The sequence below is a fragment of the Trichechus manatus genome, unplaced genomic scaffold, assembly GCF_000243295.1.
Source record: "Trichechus manatus latirostris isolate Lorelei unplaced genomic scaffold, TriManLat1.0 scaffold00253, whole genome shotgun sequence".
In the NCBI taxonomy this organism is placed as follows: Eukaryota; Metazoa; Chordata; class Mammalia; order Sirenia; family Trichechidae; genus Trichechus; species Trichechus manatus.
The window spans coordinates 1097228-1120257 of record NW_004444189.1 but is presented as its reverse complement, the minus strand read 5'-3'; the positions used below and the strand labels follow the sequence as shown (position 1 = coordinate 1120257).

At 34.2% G+C, this 23030-nt stretch overlaps 1 protein-coding gene across 5 annotated transcripts in view; it reads right to left on the bottom strand.

The window, feature by feature from the left end:
• Positions 1 to 23030, bottom strand: part of AKAP9 (A-kinase anchoring protein 9) — a 136916-nt gene that overhangs the window by 87454 nt on the left and 26432 nt on the right. For 3 of the 5 annotated variants that reach the window (XM_023724639.1, XM_023724643.1, XM_023724640.1), the window contains exons 4-11: positions 16550 to 16603; positions 16019 to 16186; positions 14725 to 14880; positions 13647 to 13844; positions 9149 to 11533; positions 4218 to 4431; positions 2917 to 3115; positions 1758 to 1854 (exon numbers count right to left, since the gene is read on the bottom strand). In XM_023724639.1, the coding sequence (XP_023580407.1) occupies positions 1758 to 1854; positions 2917 to 3115; positions 4218 to 4431; positions 9149 to 11533; positions 13647 to 13844; positions 14725 to 14880; positions 16019 to 16186; positions 16550 to 16603 (3471 nt within the window). The remainder of the gene's footprint in view (positions 1 to 1757; positions 1855 to 2916; positions 3116 to 4217; positions 4432 to 9148; positions 11534 to 13646; positions 13845 to 14724; positions 14881 to 16018; positions 16187 to 16549; positions 16604 to 23030) is intronic. The other 2 variants (XM_023724641.1, XM_023724642.1) reach the window with 2 other exon arrangements.

Here is a 23030-nt window from a genome sequence, read left to right as displayed (position 1 = left end):
AGACCTCCCTGGAGGTCCCTTTGGAGTTTGACAACCCCTCCCCCACCCAGACACTGTCACCTGCAAGCCTGCTGTGAGTTGTTACGGAAGGCCAGTGCAGTGGAGTCTGCTCTCACAGTCAGCACTCTACCTGCCTTCCAGCACACACCATAGCTCTGTTCTCTGAAACCAACAGGACAAACCTCCCTGGAGGTCAATTAGGGTTAGTCTGCCCCCACTTCTGGTTGGTGCTAAAGACTGCCGACTGAGTCTGCTGTGTGCTAGGAAGCAGGCATCTTGAATGGAGGCTACACCCACAGCCAACATGCTGCGGGGCAGGCTCTGATAGCAATAAGGCAGAGCCCCCTGGGGGTCCATTTGGAGTGTGACTACCTGTCCCCAAACCAGTAGCTGTTGGCTGCTGGACTAATACAAACTCAGACAGAAGGTTTCTTACAGTGAAGTCAGGAGGTGGGTCACCTAAGTGGAGACTGCTCCCCCAACCACCACAGGGCCACTGGGGCTCTGAAGCCAATAAGACAGATTTCTTGGAGATCCTTCTGGGGAGTGCCAGCCCTAGCTCCTCCTGAAATGAATAAGGATAGGGTTGCACAGCAATTACTCTAATTGCTGTTAGTAAGTTGTACACTTGCAAAAAGTTGAATTGGCAAAAGTTGTGTGATAGATACATTTGTAACAATGACAAAAAAAAAAAAAAGGTAGCTATTAAGGCTGCTTATTATGTACAACCAAAAATCTCATGGGATTTGATTCCTTGGTTTGAAAGTTTAGGGTCACTGTTTATGAGACATGCCAGTTAACTGGCCTAATTAACATGTTTAATGCTTCTGTTCTACCTCCTAGATTGTTGCATACAGCCAGGGGTCTTAAAAGCTTGCAAGCGGCCATCTAAGACACAAAATTGGTCTCAATTCTCATGAAGCAACAGAAGAAGAAGAGTCAGGAATAGAAGGAGAATACTGAATGTGTGGCTAACTGCCTCTATGAACGATTCATCCTTTGCCATGAGACCAGAAGAACTGGATGGTGCCTGACTACCATTACTGAACATTTTGATCAAAGATTCTATAGAAGAATCCTGATCAAAAGGGGGAAAATGCAGCACAGAATTTCAAATTCTCATGGAGTCCAGATATGCTGGATCCATGAAGGCTGGATAAACCCCTAAAACTATTCCCCTGAGATCATCTTTAAACCTTAAACCAAAAATATCCCCTGAAGTCTTCTTAAAAGCAAACAACAATTTAGCTTAACAGTAAAAAATGTCTGCCTTGAACAGCATGCTCTTTTCAGATCTATATGGGATCAAAGTGATAAGAGTAATTCGAAAGATTAGATAAGAACCTTAGGGGGAAGTCAATTTATGTTAATGGGGAGAAACAATTCAGAAAAGGAAGGTGAGAATGGCTGCACAACATTAAGAATGTAATCAATGTCACTAAATGGTACATGTAGAAATTGTTGAACTGGAGTATGCTTTGCTGTGTATATTCTCAACAACAAAAAAAATTAATTAAAAAAAAAAAAACCCTCAAAAAACCTTCAAATCTAACTTTATATTTTCCCCATGCTATGAAAATACATTAAATTACTTATATATTCTTTTGGGTCTTTTATATAAGGTATTACCCTTATACTTTTTATGCTTACTTGTCAGCAACTACATATTTATTGGATAATTAGTAAACCACAGACATAAAAATGATAGTACAAAAAACAAATGGGTCAGTGTATATAACATTTTAAAGATATAATACCTCTACGGTACCATCAATATTCTGTTGAAGACAACTTCCAGGGTAAATTGTTTTCTGTACATCAGATTCAGCAATTACCATTGAATCAACAGAGAAGCTAAATATAAATTAAAAAGTGCAAAAGAATTAGAACTGAGTTTGTGTTTTACTGTTAATCCAAATTTATAACCTGCAAAAAATGTGCACTGGAGTTGTTGTTAGGTGTCATCAAGTTGATTTCAACTCATAGTGACCCCATGTGACAGAGCAGAACTACCCCATATGGTTTTCTAGGCTATAACCTTTATGGGAGCAGACTGCCAGGTCTTTCTCCTGTGAAGCCACTGGGTGAGTCTGAACCATAAACCTTTCAGTTAGCAGCTGAGTGCTTCACTGTTGCACCACCAGGGCTCCCTGTGTATTGGGGCCAAGGGTTATAGTTATTGTAAATTAAATATTTTGACTAATATTTCCACTTAAAAGTAAAATAACACTATTTAATGATACAGTATTTTAACAGATCATCATTAAATTTTGTACCATTTTATAGTCTCCTTTAAAATGTATGACATGCAGTCATTTATAAAACAAACAAAACAACCCAAACCAGTTGCCACTGAGTCAGTTCCAACAAATGGCAACCCCATGTGTTTCAGAGAATTGCACTCCATAGGGTTTTCATGGCTGTGACCTTTCAGAAACAGTTTGCCAGCCCTTTCCTCTGAGGTTCCTCTTGGTGGGTTCAAATTGCCAACCTCTTGGTTAGTTGCCCAGCACTTAACACTCTGCACCACCCAGGGACTCTGCATTAGACAACCAAGTGGAGGAAGTCTAATCATGACTGGCAGGATCATACTTTATATTCCCCACAGCAAACTAACAAAGACTAGACATAAAATAAACAACAAATGCATGCAAACCACCTAATTTAGTCCAGCAGATTAATAACAATCAGCATCTTTAAGTAAGTGTAGTAAAATTCCTATAATAAAATGTCTGGTTTACACTAACATTTATTTTATACATTTCAAAGAATATAGAATTATCTCTTACTCTTATTTCTTGATGTTGCTATATCACATCTCTTTCAAGGAACTTTGCTTTCTTAAAATAACCATGATTACTATGATTATTACTGAGCTACAAATACTGTTGGATGAAATTATAAGCAGATAGATACCTTGGCTGAAGAGAGGACTCACTAACAGCATGAAGCCTCTCCTGCAAAGAATGGATCTCTGCTCCATAGTTTTCTTCAGTTTCTTTCAATCGTTGTTGCAAAGAGGATGTGAGGTTTTCTAATTCTTGAACTTGTTCTTCAAGTTGTTTAATTTTTTTGATATCTTGGAGAGAAGATAACTTGTTTTTATGATTGACATCTAAGTTATATGAATAAAAGAAAATGTACATTTCAATACAATTTTCTTACTGAAATACCATAATTACTTTTTTTTTTTTTTTTTTACAGAGAACATTCATTTTTCTTTGGAAAGAAATGCTTTTTAGTGGTAATAACTCAGGTTTCAGTTTACCTTTATTCTGATTGATGAAAACAAGAAATAACACAATTCAAGATTATATCTTCTATACTCATGGCTGTAGTATCCCTAAACCTACCAATGTTCTGTCTTTAAAAGTTTCGAATTACAGAATGTAAGAAGTGGTAACTTGTTCTGTAACTGTTGGTTACCCAAGCCAGAAACCTAGGAATCATCCTCAGTTCCTCCCCCTTTCACTGCTAAAATCAACTGCAGACTAAAGTCTACCTCTTTAACTCTTTCCTTCCATCCTCAACACTACTATCTTAGTTCATTCGATATCTTATTATCAGAATTACTGCCACAGTTAACTGGTCTTCCTACCACTAATCTTGCCTCCTCCAATTAATTCCAACATATTAAAATTAAAAAAATGAAGCCACTATCCCTGTTTAAAATCATGCAGTATGTCTTACCAACAGTATTAAGCTTAAGCATGCTTCATTCAGGTCACATAAACTGTTTTCTGATCAAGATCCTGCCTATCTTTCTGGTTTTATCCCCTCCTACTTTCTCACACATCCTGAACTCTCAATTCTCCAAAATGGCTGCAGTCTCTCATACTTCTATGCTTAAGACTCTGGAGTGTTCTCTAAGATTCCAATCTCCCTGTTCCTGCTCACAGTCACCATACTAATCTTCCTAGAAAGCACAAGACTTTTCTCCTCTCCTTCCAGTCTCTCTGTTCATTCTTGTTATAGACACTGTGCTACGGTTTTCTAATAGTTAAAAATGCTTTTCCACTGGATTGTGACTTCCTTCAGTGATTTTTAGCTTTCGTGGGCGCTTCAATAAACATCCAATGATTATACGAACAAAAGACCCCAGGATTGGGATATACAGCTGCCTTCCTCTATGGGATCTAAACGAAACAGTGAAATGATGGGCTTTAAGTCATACTTATTTGCCTCATGGTAGTTATGATTTTGTCAGAACCAGTTACCTGTTTCTTGTGTTTTTATATTCTGTAGCTCTAACTGGTGTATTTTCTGAAGTTCCTTGATCATTTCCTCTTGAGCAGAAATAAGTTCCTCTTTAAGACTGCTAAGAGCTTTATCTTTTTCATTTTCCATATATTCACGAACCTGATCCACATGAGTTGAGTAAACCAGAGACAGGCATATGCGTTGGGCTTCCATCTGTAGCCTTAAATCGTTCTTAAAGTGAATGTACATACATGTTAGAAATTTTAAAATGACAAGTCAGATTATTTAACTTCTAATAGAAGTTAATAGTCCATATACTAACTGCAAAGGAAAAAAAAAATACATGAAATTATAGTTTAAAAATTACATGAGCTAAAGTCTAATTTTTTTCTCTTTATTCTGTTGTACTGATCTAGTCTTTTTCTAAGAATGTAGCACAATGTTTTCATTACGTCAATTTTATTTACAGTAAATTTTGATATTTGGTATAGCTACTACTGTCTCATCTTTTATTTTTGTTTAAAAATAATTTTTTTAATGTACAGAAATGTAAAGAATAATCTAAGAAACCCTATGTACTCATAACCCAAATTAACAAAAACTATCATTTTGTCTTATTTTTGTTTCAGCCCATTATCCCCTCCCTACACATCTTTTTTCTGTTTTAGAAATAAAATTGTACTACACTATGTTCCCATTAAGGAGTCCTGATGGTGCAGTGGTTAAAGCACTCGGCTGCTAACCAAAAAGTTGGTGGTTCGAACCCACCAGCTGCTCTGCTGGAGAAAGATGTGGCAGCCTGCTTCCATAAAAATTCACAGCCTTGAAAACCCAGTGAGGCAGTTCCACTCTGTTCTATAGGGTCACTAGTGGACAGCAATGGTTTTCTTTAATGGAGATGCTCCCATTTGAAGCCCTGGTGGTACAGTGGTTAAGAGCTCAGCTGCCAACTGAAAGGTTGAAGGTTCGGTTTAAGACTTAAAGATTATCTCGGGGCAATAGTTTTCAGGGGTTCATCGGGCTTTCGTGACTCCAGGATATTTGGAGTCCATGAGAATTTGAAATTGTGTTCTACATTTTCCCCCTTCTGATCAGGATTCTTCTATAAAGTCTTTGATCAAAATGTTCGGTAATGGTAACCAGGCACCATCCAGTTCTGGTCTTATGGCACAGGAGGTAGTTGTTCATGGAGGCAATTAGCCACACATTCCATATCCTCCTCCTATTCCTGACTCTTCTTCCTCTGTTGCTCCATATGAATTGAGACCAATTGTTATGTCTTGGATGGCTGCTTGCAAGCTTTTAAGACCCCGGGCTGTATGCAATAAACTAGGAAGTAGAACCAAAAAAAAAAAGTAAACCTGTTGCCATCGAGTTGATTCTGGTAAAACAGAAGCACTGAACATGTTATTAGGCCAATTAACTGGGATGTCCCATAAACCATGACTCTAAACCTTCCAAGGAACCAAATCCCATGAGGTTTCCGAGTATATATAAAGCAGCATCAGCTGCTACTTTTTTTTTGTCATTGTTATAAATATATCACACAATTTTTACCAAATTATTTTTGATGTTTTAATTGTATGAATTTACACTGCTAACAGCAGTTTGAGTACCCATCTCTCCATATCCTCACCAACACATTTTTATTGTCAGACTTATTTATGCCAATTTGATGAGTATAAAATGCTATTTTATCATTGCACCAATTTATAAGATTGAAAGTATCATTTCATGTTTATTGGCCATTTTGATTTCCTCTTCTGAGACACGTCTGTTCATATCTTTTGTCTATTTTTATGTTTTTTGGATCTCTTCTTACATAAGTATCTTTATACATTCTTGATACTAATCCTTTGCTATTAACATATGTTGCAAATATCTGCTCCCAGTCCTTAAGTCATTATATAGGTATCCTCTGTATAAAACAGATAATCAAATCTATTAATCTTCTTGTGTGTATTTTTGTTTTCATTAAAAGTCCTTCCCTATCTCAAGATCCTATTTTATTTTTATAAGCAGGTATTTAACCAATCAGGTTTTTTTTTTTTTTAATGAAAGATAGGGATACCCTAACATTCTACCTCCAATATTAAAAGCCAATTGTCCCAGAAAGCATTTACTGAATACTATAAACTTTTCTTATTGATCTATTTGCTCATTTCACTCAAGTCTGCTCAAGTATTACCTCACCAGACTGGCCTTCTCTGATCTACCCCATATAAAAAAAGCATCCATACCCCATGTCTGATAGATTTCTGTCCTCTTTCCATACTTTGATTTTTAATTTTCTTCATAGCACTCACTGATATGTTAAAGATTTGCCTATCTGTTTAATGTTTGTCTAATCACTCTAAAATATAAGCTTTCTTCTTTATTGTATACTTTTATTCAGTGTTATATCCCAATGCCTAACAATGCCTGGAATGTAGTAGAGGCTCATTAAGTATTATTAATATGGAATTTTAGAACCTCCTCTATCACATCCCAAAATTTCACAAGGGTCTGGATCTGTTTGGGAACTTCCATTAAGTTCAAAAGACCTATTTGTCTATCCCTGTATTAAAACCATATTGTCTTTTATGATATTGTAGTAAGTCTTGATGTCAAATAGAATAAATTGCCCCCATTTTAATTTTTCTAGGATTTGTCTTGGCTATTCCTGAATATTTATACTTCTACATCAATTTTAGAATCCATTTTTCAAGATCCATGAAAAACCCTGCTGCAATTTTGACTGGTGGAACTACGCTGAATATAGAGATTGATTTGGAGAGACAAAACATCTTTCTTTATAGTCTTCCTCTATGAATATGGGTATAGTTTCAATTCTTAAAAATACATGCTAATGGAAGCGAAAAGGGACAAAGAAATTATAAAAAAAAGCAAATAATCCACATCTTATTACCATGAATTCAGAATTCATAGAGTCTAAGGCTATGACTTGATGGACAGTGGGTGAGAAGAACTGCAGAAATAACCAGTGTTGAGAACCATTTAAAAGGTTTACCTTGGAGTAACTCAAGATTAAATAGGGAACTCTCTAGGAAAAAAGTACTGAGCAAACAAACTGAAAAGGCTGAAGATGTATTTTGGACTTTTGTTCACTTAAACTTTTCATACCTCATATACATTAAGCAGTTAATGTCAAGGAGAGGGCATCTGAGTGCCACTGAAATGTCTTTCATAGAGAATAAAATTCTTACTTAGAAAATCTGACCATTTTGACAGCTGAACTTCAAATTCAGGTTCTCTCTCAATAATGCTTTTTATAAAATTTTACATCATCTCTGGCATTTTTCGGAGCAATTATCACAAACTATTGTTTTTAAAATGATCCAGATACTTAACAGAGCATTAATAGTTAAACAATTGAAATTTCTTGACCCTATTTAGGTGACTAAAAACGTAAAATATCTGTACATCTGATATACGATAATATGGATGAATTCATTAGAAATAAAAACAGTAAACTTTCCAATGACTTCCTACTATATTCAGAATAAAATCTAAACTTCTTACAAAGTCTGTAAGGCTCTCCAAGATCTGGTTTCTTCCACTTTCGTCAAATTCTTCTTTCATTTTCTCCCTCTCTAAAATTTAACTACACAGGTCTTCATTCTGTTCCTCAAACTTACCAAGCTCATTCCTATGTCTTTAGAACTGCTCTAATCTCCAAGGAAGAAGCACAGCCAGAATGCTCCTTAGAAGCAAGGATGGTGAGACTTTGCCTCACATACTTTGGACATACTGCCAGGAGGGACCAGTCCTTGAAGAAGGATATCATGCTTGGTAAAGTAGAGGGTCAGCGAAAAAGAGGAAGACCCTCAATGACATGGATTTACACAGTGGCTGCAACAATGGGCTCAAACATAACAACAATTGTGAGGATGGCACAGGACCGGGCAGTGTTTTATTCTGTTGTACACAGGGTCGCTATGAGTCGGAACCGACTCAACGGGACGTAACAACAACAATCTCCATGGTGCAGGTTCCTCCCTATCATTCAGGTCTTAGTTCAAATGTCAGTTCCTCCTAAAGACCTTTCTTGACCACCCTATTTAATGCTGCCACCACTCCATTCTCGATCAAGTCATTCTCTATCACATCATCCTGTTTTATTTTCTTCATAGGACTTACTGCTATTTATAACTACCTTACTTGCTTCCTCATTTAGTGCCTGTCTCCCTCTCTAAAATATATGCTCTTTGAGAGTAGGAGGCTTCTCTTCATTATACTCCTATACCTGGCAATAAATATTTGTTAGACAAATGAAGAAACACACAAAGGTTTAGATATCACCTTTATACAGTAGATCTGCAGTGGAATTTTCCTGTTACTTCCAATATCAGTATAAATTGTCAGGACTGATCTATTATTACTCAAATTAAATGCATTATTTAATATTTTAATTGTATGTAGAGTTGATACTTTATTTTTCTTCAAGTATAATAAGACTAAGAAAAATCTAGGATTTAAGTAGAGATTTTTTCCTAGGGAAATAGAATTTCATAACTACAGAACAACTATATAAAGTAGTAAAAAGTTTAAGAGTTAATTTTCAGTAGTGGAACCTTGAAGATCCCAGTATGAAATAAAATTCTAAAACTGGTATATGGCATTGCAACAAAATATTACAGAATAAAATTAATAACTTTTTTAAAGCTTAAATTCTCAACAAAGTTATTTAAATTCTTGTCTTTTCAAATAAAATGTAAAACCATTGGTGTTTTTTATTTCCTGAGCAGAATATACAACATAGATTAATCAAAAGAAAAACAATGTATAGGAAAAAATAGATAAAATAAATGACCCAAATGAGAATTACTTTAGTAGGTTCACTTTCATTCTCTTGTAAAAATACTAATTTATGTTTTATGAACGTAACTTTTTCTAATATGAAATGTACATGTTCACTGTTTTACCATATTTAAACAAGTAAACATACCTGTTCTGATTTAAGTACACTGAGTTCCTGCTGAAGTTTATCATTTTCACCAGGTTCAGTTGCCTCAAGCATTGATTCATTTGTCACTGATGGCAAGTGATCCAAAAGTAACTGTTCTTGTTTGCTTTCTTCCCCAATTGTCATATTTTCAAAAGGAATTTTATCTTCCTTCATTACTCTCGATTCTTCAACAAAGCCTTTATTTATTTTAGAAAGTGACTCTTCAGAATCCCTGCTTGTCACAGTCACAACTCTGTCTTTAAATGAGCGTGACTGAACATCAAACACATTTACATTTTCTGTTCTATTATGATTAATTATGATTTCTAGCTCTCTACATCTCAATAAAACTTGCTCTTTCTCTTGCTTTAAAGATTCAACTTCTTCACTTAGAACACTAATCTCACCATGTTTCTGTTTTAATTGTTCAGAAAGATCAGACAATCTCTCTGACAGTTCTAATTTTTCTCGCTTGGTTACCTCAAGTTTTTCCATAAGTTCCGTGGTATCTTTCTCAACCACCTCACCAATTTCCAACATTTCTGGTATAAAAGTTTTATCATCATCAAACACTGAAGTTTTCATTTTTACTACAGATGGATTTATTCTCTGCAAATGATGAAGTTCTTCATTAAGTGCTTTAAGCTTACTTTTATATTCTACTTCTTGTTGGTTTTTACTGTCTTCTAAATCAGTTTTTACCTTGAGAAGGCAAGCATACTCCTCCTGTAACTCTTGATAGTTAACTTCAAAGTTTTTTTCAGCAAATGAAAAAGTGTTCCTTTGTTTTACAATCTCTTCCTTTAGCTGAATACATTGTGCTTTGAGGTTCTCATTTTCCTCTGTGAGCATATCTATTTCTTTTTGCCAGCTACCATCTTTAGATTTGGAATTACTAGAGTCCAAGAAAATGAATCTTTCTTCTTGGTTAACAGGAGTATATATTTTTAACATGTCTTCAAGGGCTTTCTTTTCATCTTTAAGAATGCTATTCTCTGCTTCAAGCTGTGTAAATTTTTCTTGAAGGTCATCCTCTTTTTCTTTCATTTGTTTCTGCAATAATTCAGTTTTAAGTTGTAATTCTTGAACTTCTTGTTCAAGGGTACCTTTTTCCTTTTCTTCTTGTCTGAGTATTTCAATTTCTTTTTGAAGTTCATTGATCTGAAGAGTCATTTCTTCTGATTTTGAATTCATAAGGGATTGCTGTAAATCTTTTAGCTTTGAAATTTCCAAAATTAATTGATTTTGCTTAGTTATCAAATTGTCTTTTTCAAATTGCATGGTTTCTATCTTCTGACTCATTTCATTTTGTAACCCATCTATCTGCTGTTTATAGTGAATGCCTAAATTGTCCTTAAGTTTTTCAATATTTATTCGATGTTCAATTTCTAAATCTTCCTTCAGTTTGGAAAGTTCTTCTTCATGACTAAACAGCAGCTGTGTTCTCAGCCTCTCTAACTCAGCTTCTTGGGATTCAGCCATTCTGTCTAACACAGCATTCTTTTCTTTTTCTAACATTTCAAGTTTTATCTTGTAATTTGTGACTTCTGCTTCATGTTTTAATTCTAGTTCCTTCCTAGATTCAGATGCAGAAACAATCTCAGCTTTCAAGTCTTCCACTGTACTAAGAGACTTATAGGCTTCACTGAGTTTACTTTCTTGTTCAGCTATTGTCTGCCTAGCTCTCTGAATCTGGTCCCTTGAAAAGCTTAATTCTTCTAAAAGGTCTTTAAGCTGTTTCTGTAGAGCAGATTTTTCTCCTGAAATCACTCCCAGTTCTTCTTTGAGTTTTTCCTTTTGAGAGTTAGTATCTTGCAATTTTATATTCAGTTCATTTATTGCCACATTCATTAACTTTATTTGATCTTCATTAATATTTGGATACGATCTTAAAGCATTCTCCACTTCTCCCTTATGTTGTGTTTTAAGTTCCTCTAGCTGTGACATGTGTTGTTTTATTAACTCTTGTTTCATCTGCACTATCTGCTGCCCATACATTTCATCCAGCTCCGCCCGGAGTTGTTCTAACTTTCTTCGTGTTTCTTGTTCCATTTTCTGTACAATATCATTTTCAAATTGGCTATCTTTATGATTTCTCTTTTGAAGTTCTTCAACCGTCCCCATTAACTGTTTTATTTCCTCAGAACACTGTCTTTCTTTTTGTTTAGAATTAGTCAGCTCTAATTTCATGTTTTTTATCTCTTGGTTCTTTTGTACAACCTGTTCTTGCAATTCTTCTAGTAGTTTATCAGCAGCTGTTGCTTTATCCTTTAGCTCAAGAGTTTTTTTTTCTTCTTCTACTATTTTTGTATTTAATTCTTCAATGATTGCCTCCTTTTCCTGTATTTCTTCTTTATTTGAGTTTTCTACTTTTTTACTTTGTTCCTTTAGAAAGAAAAAATGAAAATATAAGAATGACATTTTTAGCTTCTGGCAACTTACATCATTTAACCCCTTTACCAAAAGACTGATGATAGAAGTCAGCTTTTTACATAATTCTATACAAAGTAACGGTTGGGCCTGCTCCTCAGTTTCTCTAAAGACAATGAAACTTGTGCGTCCAGCTCTGGAAAAAAGCAGACACTATAGTAGTCTTGGTCTTCTTCGGAGGAAGAAATTTCTCTTATATTGCTCTGAGCCTACAAGTAAAAGGCTAGACTCTATGCTATATAAATTAACCAAAGCAATGAATGCTATCCTGTGCAGTCTCTTGAGAGAAATGCCAGCTTTTCTCTTGGCATCACATATCCCATTCTATGTAACCTTATGTTATTATCAAGTGCTGAGCCTTCTTACCTTAATTTTTGCACTACACTATGACATTGATAAGTCATCTTTGCCTCTTTAAATCTTGGTGTTTTCATCTGTACAAGAGTTTGTACAGATATTATTTTCTCTATCTCACAGAATATGTTCTAAAGCTAAAGTGAAATAAAATATTTTAAGGTACCATATTTTTAATGTATTATATACAAATGCAATATGCATATATACTAGAAAAAAAAATCTGTAAGGCATTTGGAACCTGTAAGAAAGTAAAATCAGCTCATGGTAGCCAACTGAAGTTAAAATGTTAAATAAGTAATTAATCTTGAAAAATGTTAACATTGTTACAAAAACCTAACTTTTCTGTTTCCTGATTTTCTATAGGGAAAAAACTTTTATCAGTATCACTTAATTCAAAATAGTCCAATGCCTCATATAATTACAAACAACCATAATTCTGCATTCAAATATTGAACAATATAAATTCAGTATTTACTTTTCTTAGCAACATTTATTTCAAACGCACTGATTTTAACCCACTTAATTTTGTGTTGCAAAAGGCAGTCCTGTGGTCAAGGAAACGATCCCTCTTTATCTGTGGAAACAGAACTGAGAAAGTGGGAATAATATATTTCTTGCCTATGATTATTGCACTCTGGGAAATTCAGACGATTAGGACAATGAGAACGAGCCTGTAATCATCAATACAGTCTTCTATACTGACTGCTCTGACTGGGATTACAACAGAGGGTCCTGGACAGACTGGGAGAAAAATGTAGAACAAAAAATCAAATTCACACAAAAAAACCAGACTCACTATTCTGACAGAGAATGGAGGAACCCCCAAGACTATAGCCCTAAGACACCCTTCTGACCTGGAACTGAAGTCGTTCCCAGAGACCACCTTCCAGCCAAACAAAAGACAAGCCCATAATATAAACAATAACACCTGTGAGGAATGTGCTCCTTAGAACAATTATAAGAGATCTAAAGGGCAATATTTGCCCAAAAGCAAAGATGAGAACGCAGGAAGGGGTAGAAAATCAGGACAAAAGGAAACGGGGAACCTAGGGCGGAAATGGAGAGAGTGCTGACACAGTGTGGGAAATGAAGACAAGTCCATGAAACACTTTATATACAACTATCGAATGGGAATCTAATTTGCTCTGTAAACTTTCACCTAATGCACAATAAAAATAAATAAACAGGCAAAAAAATACAGTCTTCTAAGGGACCAAGACAGTTTCAGCTATCACCCTAATTATACTTAATAAATGCTAGCTAATACTGTTCTTATTATCTAAACAATATTCTTATTTATAAAAAGTACTGTATGACATATATTTATTTTTCTAATTAAAATCCCTAACATTTCACTTTGTTTTGAAAATAGTTTTGGAATTTCATAACAATAGCTAAAATAAGTGGAAATACCTTTAGATGAAAAAAATAAAGGATAGAAATTCTGGTTATTTATTTAGATTCTCCTGAGAATTTGCTTTAATATGGGTTGACTCATTTCCAAGAACTCAATATTCATATTATCTTAAAGACGGTATTATTGTGAGACTACCAGTTGCTTTTGAAATAAATTATCTTATACACTTAAAGAGTTTTCATTAATTATGAAATTCTGTGATCCATGTGCATAACAAAAAGATAAACACTTGTATAAAAATTTTTAAATTGCAAAGCTACTGCAAATTGGTTGACTTCCTTAAAATAAACATACCATTTCATATGCTCTAATTTTCTCTTGTAAGAAACTAATTTGCATTTTGAAGTCTTCTTTCTTTTTTTGATAATCTTCTAATAGGTGGTCTTGTTCTTCCAGCTGTTGCTGATGACTGAGGATCTGCTGTTTTGCTTGTAGTAAATCTGCAGCTGTGCTACTATGAGTGCTGTTTCTCAGAGTTTCACTAGCCTGTAACTTAAAAATAGAAAGAAACCCCAAAGCATTAAAATTCTGAAGTGACTGTATTAGGGAATATATACCTTTTGGGGTAGTACTCAGCTCACAATGGCTCTTTGGGAACTGTGCTAGTTTTAGAGAGGCTCCAGCAAACATTCTGCCATTGCTGATTGGATGAGTAATGGCACATTACTGAAGCTGAACCAGTAAGATTCTGTTTCTCATGGTAAAGCAGAGAAAGTAGGTCTAATGAGAGACCTAAGAGTGAAGCAGACATGCAGAGAGAAGTGGGGGCTGAATAACAGTACTTCCCAGATTCCTTGTGACTTTCCAGTCTCTGGTTCCAATCCCTTTCAAGCACCTTCTGGTATTTCTGTGCTATTATTCAGTAAAATAATCCTGTATCCTTACATTAAATTCCTCTCTATTGCTTAAACTATATCAAAGTGTCTTCTGTTACTTGCCATCAGATACCCTAATTAAGACAAGTAGATCCCTGTGGCTCTAATTATAGCTAAGTGGAATATATTCAATCTAGTTACCATTGCAGAACCTAAATGAAATAAAACCATACCAGGGTTGGCAAAGGGAGGATGTGATTACCAGTTAATTTCTGCAAAAATCTACCAATTGGCTTTATAAGGTTTTGTACAATTCCAAAATAGAGACTGAGAAGTAAAAAACAAACAAACAAACAAACAAACTGCAGAAAATCACTCAAGAAATATGAATTAAATTATTGGTCAACATAATAATAGGTATTTACCAGCTTTTCCAACATGATATCTAATAAGCAAATGGCTCTTTAACAAATTTAGATCTGGTTCTGCAAGTGTAAAAATTTTTAAAAAATCGTTACTAAAAGTCTAATAAATTTTCTTCTACTAGTAATACTTACATGCTGGAATTGAATCTGTAATTTTTGACTTTGTTCTGTCAACTCTAAAAATTCTCTCATTGTCTCATCCTTTTCTTTTCTTGCTTGCTGCAAATTAGCAGTGAGCTGGGTTATGATGCCATCTCTTTGTTTAATGGCAGCTTCAAATTCTTGTAACTGAAGGAAACCAGTGAAAAAAATAAGTGGCTCATTTTTTTAAATTACTATAGGCAACTGTTCTTTAAAAATACGAGATTCAAAATCATCTATATGAGACCAAACAGTCAACATTTACCCTAAAGCAAAGATGAGAAGGTATGGGAGGAGCAGGGAAGCTAGATTAACGGAAATGGAACAAACAGAATGGAAATAATGAGAATGTTGACACACTGTGAAAAATGTAACCAATGTCACTCAACAAGATGTATAGAAATTAAATGGGAATCTGCTATGTAAATTTTTTAACAAAAACACTATAAAATATAGATATATAAGATTCATATGTGTTGGCAGAATTCTTAGAATTTGTAAGCAATCTTCATATTTGAAACCTTGCAGGAATAGCTTTTATTTTCAAACCAACTTTGAGAAAATTACCTGAACTAAGGGAAAAAAAAACATTAGGTCTGCCTTATCCATATATCTATTTCTAGGACAAGTGCCTTTATATTTAGGGGGACCTCCAATCTGTACTTGTTTCTGGAGATAATGAAACTGAAAGGTATTCTGTCATCCTCATCAATGTCCTATTTCACCTAATCATAACTGACTGCCGTGGACAATAGATATCACACTAACCACAAGAGGTTACTTACAAAGACTTGTTGCCATTCTTAATGGGCTAAAGTCATAATATTTTGATGTGGTTTGCAGCAAATTTTCTCTCAGGCTGATTACAAAAACATCTATCCTACTGAAGTGACTTTAGCCTAGATATCTCATACAACTAAATAAAAAAGTTCAAATTATATTAGCCCTGTTAATGGACACACACACACACACACACACACACACACACATAAAATATTCTACCCCCAAGAGCCCTGGTGGTACAGTTGTTAACGCATTCAACTGCTCACCAAAAAGTCAGTGGTTCAAACCCACCAGCCACTCCATGGGAGAAAGGTGTGGCAGTCTGCTTCTGTAAAGATTTACAGCTTTGGAAACCCTATGGAGAAGTTCTACTCTGTCCCATAGGAACCGCTATGAGTTGGAATTGACTTGACAGCAGTGGGTTTATATATATACCAGCATTCAAATTTCCAATTTTTGTTTTTGTTAGTAACAAACCAAAAGCCACAGAAGGTAGACATACCTGCTGCAGTCCTTCAGTCCCATAGGCGGCCCTCATTTCTTCTAGTTCTCTGTTTAGCTCTTCAATCTCATGCTGTTTCCCAGCTAATTCATTTTCCATCATTTCTAGATGAGTCTCACTGTATTGTGCTCCATGTTCAGAATATGAATCATCAACTCCAAATTCTTCCTAAATCAATCCAACATGTTAATAATTCAATATTAGAAACATTTCTCAGGGAAAGGGATTCAAGTATCAAATTCCATAGCAAAGTCCACTTTAAAGCACCACTCGTAACTGGGAGTTTACTGGTATGGCAACCTACTTTGTTGTTAATGTGATACATACTCAAGAATACAAACAGAACATCTGCAAATTCTGTTATAATTGAGTGTTATAACAAAGGGTGAGAAACTTTGTTCTGTTAAACATTAAATGCATTTAGAAATCACACACAGAAAGAAGTACATGCATGAAAAAGCTTTGTTAGTAAGCCAGATAGTTTTAAACAGTTTAAAACATTAGTATCATGAGCAGTTTTAAATACTGTACCCTTAATAAATTTGTAGGTTTTTCTGTTCTCACCACAAAACTGCAACCATTTACCTGTATAAAAACAATTTCCTGATATATTATAATTTTAGATAGAGTTTTATTTAAAGCTAACAGTTACATTCTGTATTCATGCATCTCGTATATCTAGGGAAAATGCCTCGTTGGCAAAAACAGATATAAAGATTAAATTTAACCAAAACACCCAAAAGGCATTGTGACAGTTTCAAATGCCAATCATTCCTCAAACATCTGAATGCTTACAATGCAAAAGATACTGTACTATACATTTTCATTTAAGTGAATTAAAGTTCAAACTAAGTGCAGTTCCTATTTGCCTTCTTCAGAATGATAACTATAAACCTCAAGTTACTAAATTGCTTCTAACAAATGCTTCTTTAAAATCATTTAAATAACTCTTTTTGATTAAGCCCTATCCATTTTCAAGTATAACAGTTTACTGGTAGAAATTCCTTGAAGGTTAATAAAGAGGTCAAGACGTAGGCAGGGATAACGTGGTGAGGGATGGTCCCCCAAAATTCTGGTATGGAAGTAGCACTAAGATAGCCATGGCAACCCTGAACTATATGGAGGTTTTCTGTGACATACTGCCTGCCTCCACGACAGACATTTTTGGTGAGAGTAAAGTGGATGAAAGAATATGTCTCCAGGGTTGACTTAGTGAGAGATTAATCTCAGATCAATTAAACCATTTAACAATCACTCCTTCCTCCAATAACATTAAAAAAATGAACTTTATCCCTGCCCACATCTTATTTCATCATTCTAAGCTAATAAAATTTAAGTTAATGAAGTTTTAACTATTAAAATACTTAAGAATATCCTAGAATAAGGATTAGACCCATATGGGCCAGAACACTTTAAAAAGTGAAGATCCTAACTAAGAGTTGTTTGATTATCAGAGTTTGATTCCTTTGTATTCATCCTAAGGATAATTTCTGAAAAATAAAACTAAAATTAAAAAAAAAAAAAATTACCACCATTATGGTAACAAAGTATTATAATTTGTGAAAATTATCAGAAGTCAGCAATACTAACTCTATTAAAGATTATAGATATCAAATCATTTAAAAAGAACTTTCAAATTAAATACTTTTAAATTTCAATTAGCTTTTCTTGATTCTGAAATATTTTGATAAGTTTCTACTAAAATTTTCACTTCAGCATAGCACTGTAATGAAATGGATGTTTAAGAATATCTTCAAATATCATATTAAGCAACTGGTAGACATTTAAAGTGATGGTGTCACTATTACATAAATTAATTTTCTGGTTATAAAAAATAATTATACCTAATACACTGCATAATCAACATTCAACCTAATTTTTAATTCAGTTAAGAGTTCAAAAGCAAATTTACACTTGAACAACTCATATGTACTGGCTTCTTAAAACACTATATGACCTTTTTTCAAAACTTAATTATCTGTTGTTACAGTAAATGTGAAAACCTTTTCAATACTAATAAATCGTAAAATTTAATATCATGTAAATAGGTAATAAAAAATTATTCACCAGAAGTAAACTAAAACCAACTATATTCCAAAGTTAGAAAGGAATACTCTACAGAATATTAGGATCATTAATAGTTAACAATAAATCATTCTGATTTTTAATGTGGTACTTATTTTATTGATAGCTAAAGGGTAGACTATCTCTTCTAGCCTTCTAATAGTATATTTGGTATACCTTAATAAGAAAGCAAATTAAAAGTTTGAAACATGAACCTTGTATTAATAGACTCCTTCAAGTGCAAAGAGCTCAACTATCCTTAATGTCCTTTCTGTCCTAATTTACTGGGGCATTTGTCAAAATTATTTGATCTTTAGGCTGTCTTAGTATATTCTTTCTTAATTCACAAAAGATTTACTCAATATGTATAGAAAACTTAATGAAAAATCTGGGAAAGTACAAATAAAATATATTTTAAATTTTAAAATAATTCTGTAAAGATAAATATCATATAATAACACTGCTATTCAGAAAGAATCAGAGAAAATTAAGTTCCATTATATAACTATAAAACGGCCTTCACACAAGACTCTTCCCTTCAGTGGTCATTAGTTTAAAAGCACAAAAGGACAGATAACTCACCCTTCAATTTACTTATGATTGATATCTTATTCTTATTACACTTAATTTGGGATTATATATATTCAGAGAACAACGGTTGTTTTAATAAAAAACAAGAATTTGATGATTCATAAACGTTTGACAATGAAAATTTACGGGTTCAATGTGCCTAGCTGATAGGGTTGGAGCCAAATAATTAATGAAGTTAAAATAATTCACTCAAAGTTGAAAAGCTACCTTTACATTATTTTATGGCTGTAGGCTATGTCTCAACTCCAGCCAGTCATTTCACAAATGTCATGGATCCCAAAAGGGACTTGATTAGGAAGTACTGAATAATCAGGTGAAATCCATAATCAGTACAATGAGAGCGCATGCCCTACTATCATTTCATCTTTCTGTACATAGAAAAGCATATTTATTTACCTGTCTTAAGTTTCTATGTTGCCTATAGCATTCCCAACTTTCTTGATGACCCTTATCACAGGGTGTCAATAAAGATAATTTATGTAAATATGGCATTCCAGACAGGAACTGTCCCTTCATCAAGGACAGAAGAGATTATGTATAGTTTACATTAATTCTAAAGAAGAGTATTTTTTTGTTTTGTCTGATTTCTCTAGAGCACATAATTGGGTATATGTTTACACAGAACAGATCTTAGATAGGTCATGGAATAAAATCATTTGACTGATTCATTCCAGGACTGAATTCATGATTCAGCCAGATAAGTATACTAGCTACAGAAGTTAGGTGCATTACACACACTGCATACAATTTCCACACTAAGCTCTAATTAAATATATTACTTGAATCTTAATCCTTCTGAAAATAATTTGTCAAAGGAATCCTCACGACCCATTTGTTTCATATAAACATAGTGTGAGGAAAAAAAGTATTGCTAGGGAAGAGCAATGAAAGAATTAAGCTTTCCTGAATTCCTATTATATGCCTAAAATTGTACTAAATATTCTGAAATAATCTTCATAACTGTCCCATGAGGTAGATATTATTACTGCAGTTTTACAGGTAAGAAAACTGTACCTCAGAGTTTAAGTGGCATGCTCAAGTTCATATAGCTCACAGGCAAGAAAGCTGAAATTTTAACATAACATTTTAACTTTTGGCTCCAAAGCCTCACTCTATTAGGATCATCTTATTTCCCTACGTACTAGAAAAATGACAGTGACGTTTAGGTAAAATATAAGACCATTACTTGGTCTATGATTATAATTACATGATTCTGAAATTTTAGAATACTCATATATAAACGAGGAGAGCTAAAAGTATTAAACTTTGCAAATCTAGCATTTGGAGTGGTTATTACTGTATGTATTGTCCAGAAAGGAATCTCATATTTTTTTGGTGTCACTGAGAGATAATCCCTTATAGTTCCACTATGAAAAGTATTACAGTATGAGACTTACTTCTAGGGTTGTAAATTTGCTCTGCTGATGATTCTTCTACCTCCTGAAAGGATGAATATAGCCTAGAAGTCCCCTGTAATTCTAGTTCAGTCAAGCCAGTCTAACATGATTAAATGGAATAGCTAAAAAGCTCAAAGCTAGCCCAACCAGTATCCATCTCAGCAACCTTGATGAGGCATCATTAAATATTTTGCAAACTATCCATTTTTCTGCAACGTTTTCTCTATACATGGTGAAACACATAAATTTCTGAAAATATAATCTACCGTGAATTCAGGCCCAACATGTATAATATTCCTAGGGTTATGATTTAAATCAGGTCAAATTTGTCAAAAATTATTCTGTAATTATATTTTTTCCATATAGTCTTCTAAGTCACTGTTCTTTCAAACTGTAAGTCAGTAAATCAATTAGTTTTTGTGATCAGCATTAAAAAAAGAAAGTATCAGAGTATATTTCATATAGTAAGGGTAAGTATTTTTCATAAAATGTTTGAAATTACATATATTCATGTATAAAATTATTAATGCGTATAGCTATATATATGTAATTATATACATACTGTATATATTACGGAAACCCTGGTGGTGTAGTGGTTAAGAGCTATGGCTGCTAACCAAAAGATCAGCAGTTTGAGTCCACAAGGCACTCCTTGGAAACCCTATGGGACAGTTCTACTCTGTCCGCTATGAGTTGGAATCGACTTGATGGCAATGGTTTTTTTTTTGTGTGTGTGTATACGTTACACACACATATATACGTGTGTGTGTGTAATACATATATATTATACATATATAAATATGTAAAATATATTTCTTACTGTGAACCATGGTCAACAAATATGAAAAATACTATTCTAAGTTTTATCTGTAGGGATTATATTTAAATATTATTTGTAACTTACTTTGAAATCTATCATATTTACTGTGTATCAAAGATACGTAGTTTCAATATATTTTTCTGGATCTCATAATCCCCATCAGTTTTTAATCTTAAAAAATTTAGGAAAAGAATGTGTTAACATAACAAGAACCCCAATATAAAGAGAATCGGCATCTTTTGAGGTCATTAGCTTTTTAAATATAAAACTTGTTGTCATCGAGTCAACTGTGACTCACAGTGACCCTATAGGAACAAAGTAGAACTGTCCCATAGGGTGTCCAAGGCTGTAATCTTTATGGAAGCATACTGCCACCCACATCTTTCTCCCACAGAGCAGCTAGTGGGTTTTAACCACCAACCTTTCAGTTAGCAGACAGGCGCTTAACCGCTGCACCACTAGGGCTCCTTTTAAAAAATATATATAAATTAAATTAAATTTTGGTCTGTTACTCCAATGCAAGAGGATGGCTATATAAATTTTAACCAAATTTTATGCACACGTATGGCATGATCTGACCTATAGCTATCTGGCATATAAAAATTTCACTTTGATGTAAAGAAAAAATTCACTTTGTGGAGTCCTGGAGGTGCCCCAAAGACACAGTTAACACAGTTCAAGCACCAAAGAATCTGAAACTGTCAATCAAGAAAGATAAGCTAAAAAATTAAGTTATTACAGAAAAAGAAAAACTGTGTTTTCAGATATGAGCCCCAAATTTAAACTTACAAGGGCAGACCCTCTGAATTACAAGCTGTGACTTTAAATCCAGCTACTTTCCATAGAGACAACTTTACGTAGCCTGAATCAGGCAACAATTTATATATTTAACATTGGTTCATACTTTTCCCAGATTATTAGTTAAGTATATTCCCTGCTTTCAAAGACATTAAACTTTTCAAATGTCAAAGTTTTTACTCCCATTAGCAATCCATAAAAGTGGTATGTTCATTTAAGAACATGAGATTAATTTTGTTTTCTATTAGAAACCTACAGTAAATTGAGACTTATGGAACACGCTGAGTTGCTGAACCACTCAGAGTAAGTTTTAGTTTTCCATGTCCTCAAATGCTGGACCACAGAAATAATAATCACATCTAAAAGAATAAGAAAAGGATAACAAAATGACATATTTATTACCAACACATAAAAAGGTATTTCCTAAAGTGGTCAATGCCTATATTTACTTTTATCACTGAGAATAAAAATCACTACTGCAATACTAATTTCACTAAACAATATGATTTTAACTAGAATGCAAGCATTTGTAAAAAGCATTACAGACAGTCCCCAGGTTATGAACGAGATCCCTACTAGCTGTGTCTTCAAGTTGTAATTTGTAGGAAGTCAGAACAGGTGCACACAGTTCTTATTTAGTCTTACTTTAGTGCAAGAAGAGGAGCCCTGGTGGTGTAGTGGTTAAAGCACTCAGCTGCTAATCAAAATGTCAGCATTTCAAACCCACCGGCTGCTCCATGGGAGAAAGATGTGGCAGTGTGCTTCCACAAAGATTTACAGCCTTGGAAACCCTATGGGACAGTTCTACTCTGCCCTATAGAGTTGCTATGGGTTGGATCAATTCGACAGCAGTGGGTTTGGTTTTGGTTAGTGCAAGAAAAGGCTTCAAGTCTTTTCAATGATTTGAAAGCTGCATGTGCAGCAAGTGAAGGTGATCGTGATGAAGAATTTGTTGTGAGTAGGAGTTGGTTCAACAGTTTCCAAGTGAGGGCAAATCTACATAACATTACAGGGCAAGTACGAGTTATCCATAAGTTGGACATTTGTAATCCGGGGACTGCCTGTACTCAAAATGAAATATCCTAAATTATTAAATTTTTACTGTGTTCAACATACCAAAACAAAACAAAACACTGCTGCTGAGTGGACTGTAACTGCCCCACAGGGTTTCCAAGGAGCACCTGGTGGATTCGAACTACTGACCTTTTGGTTAGGAGTCAACCTCTTAACCAGGGTTTCCACAGATACCTTGTAATGGTCATGTATCCTGGAAACTCAGTATCAAAGGCTATCTCAGAAACTGAAGCACGATCTGTCTCAGTCATCTAGTGCTGCTATAACA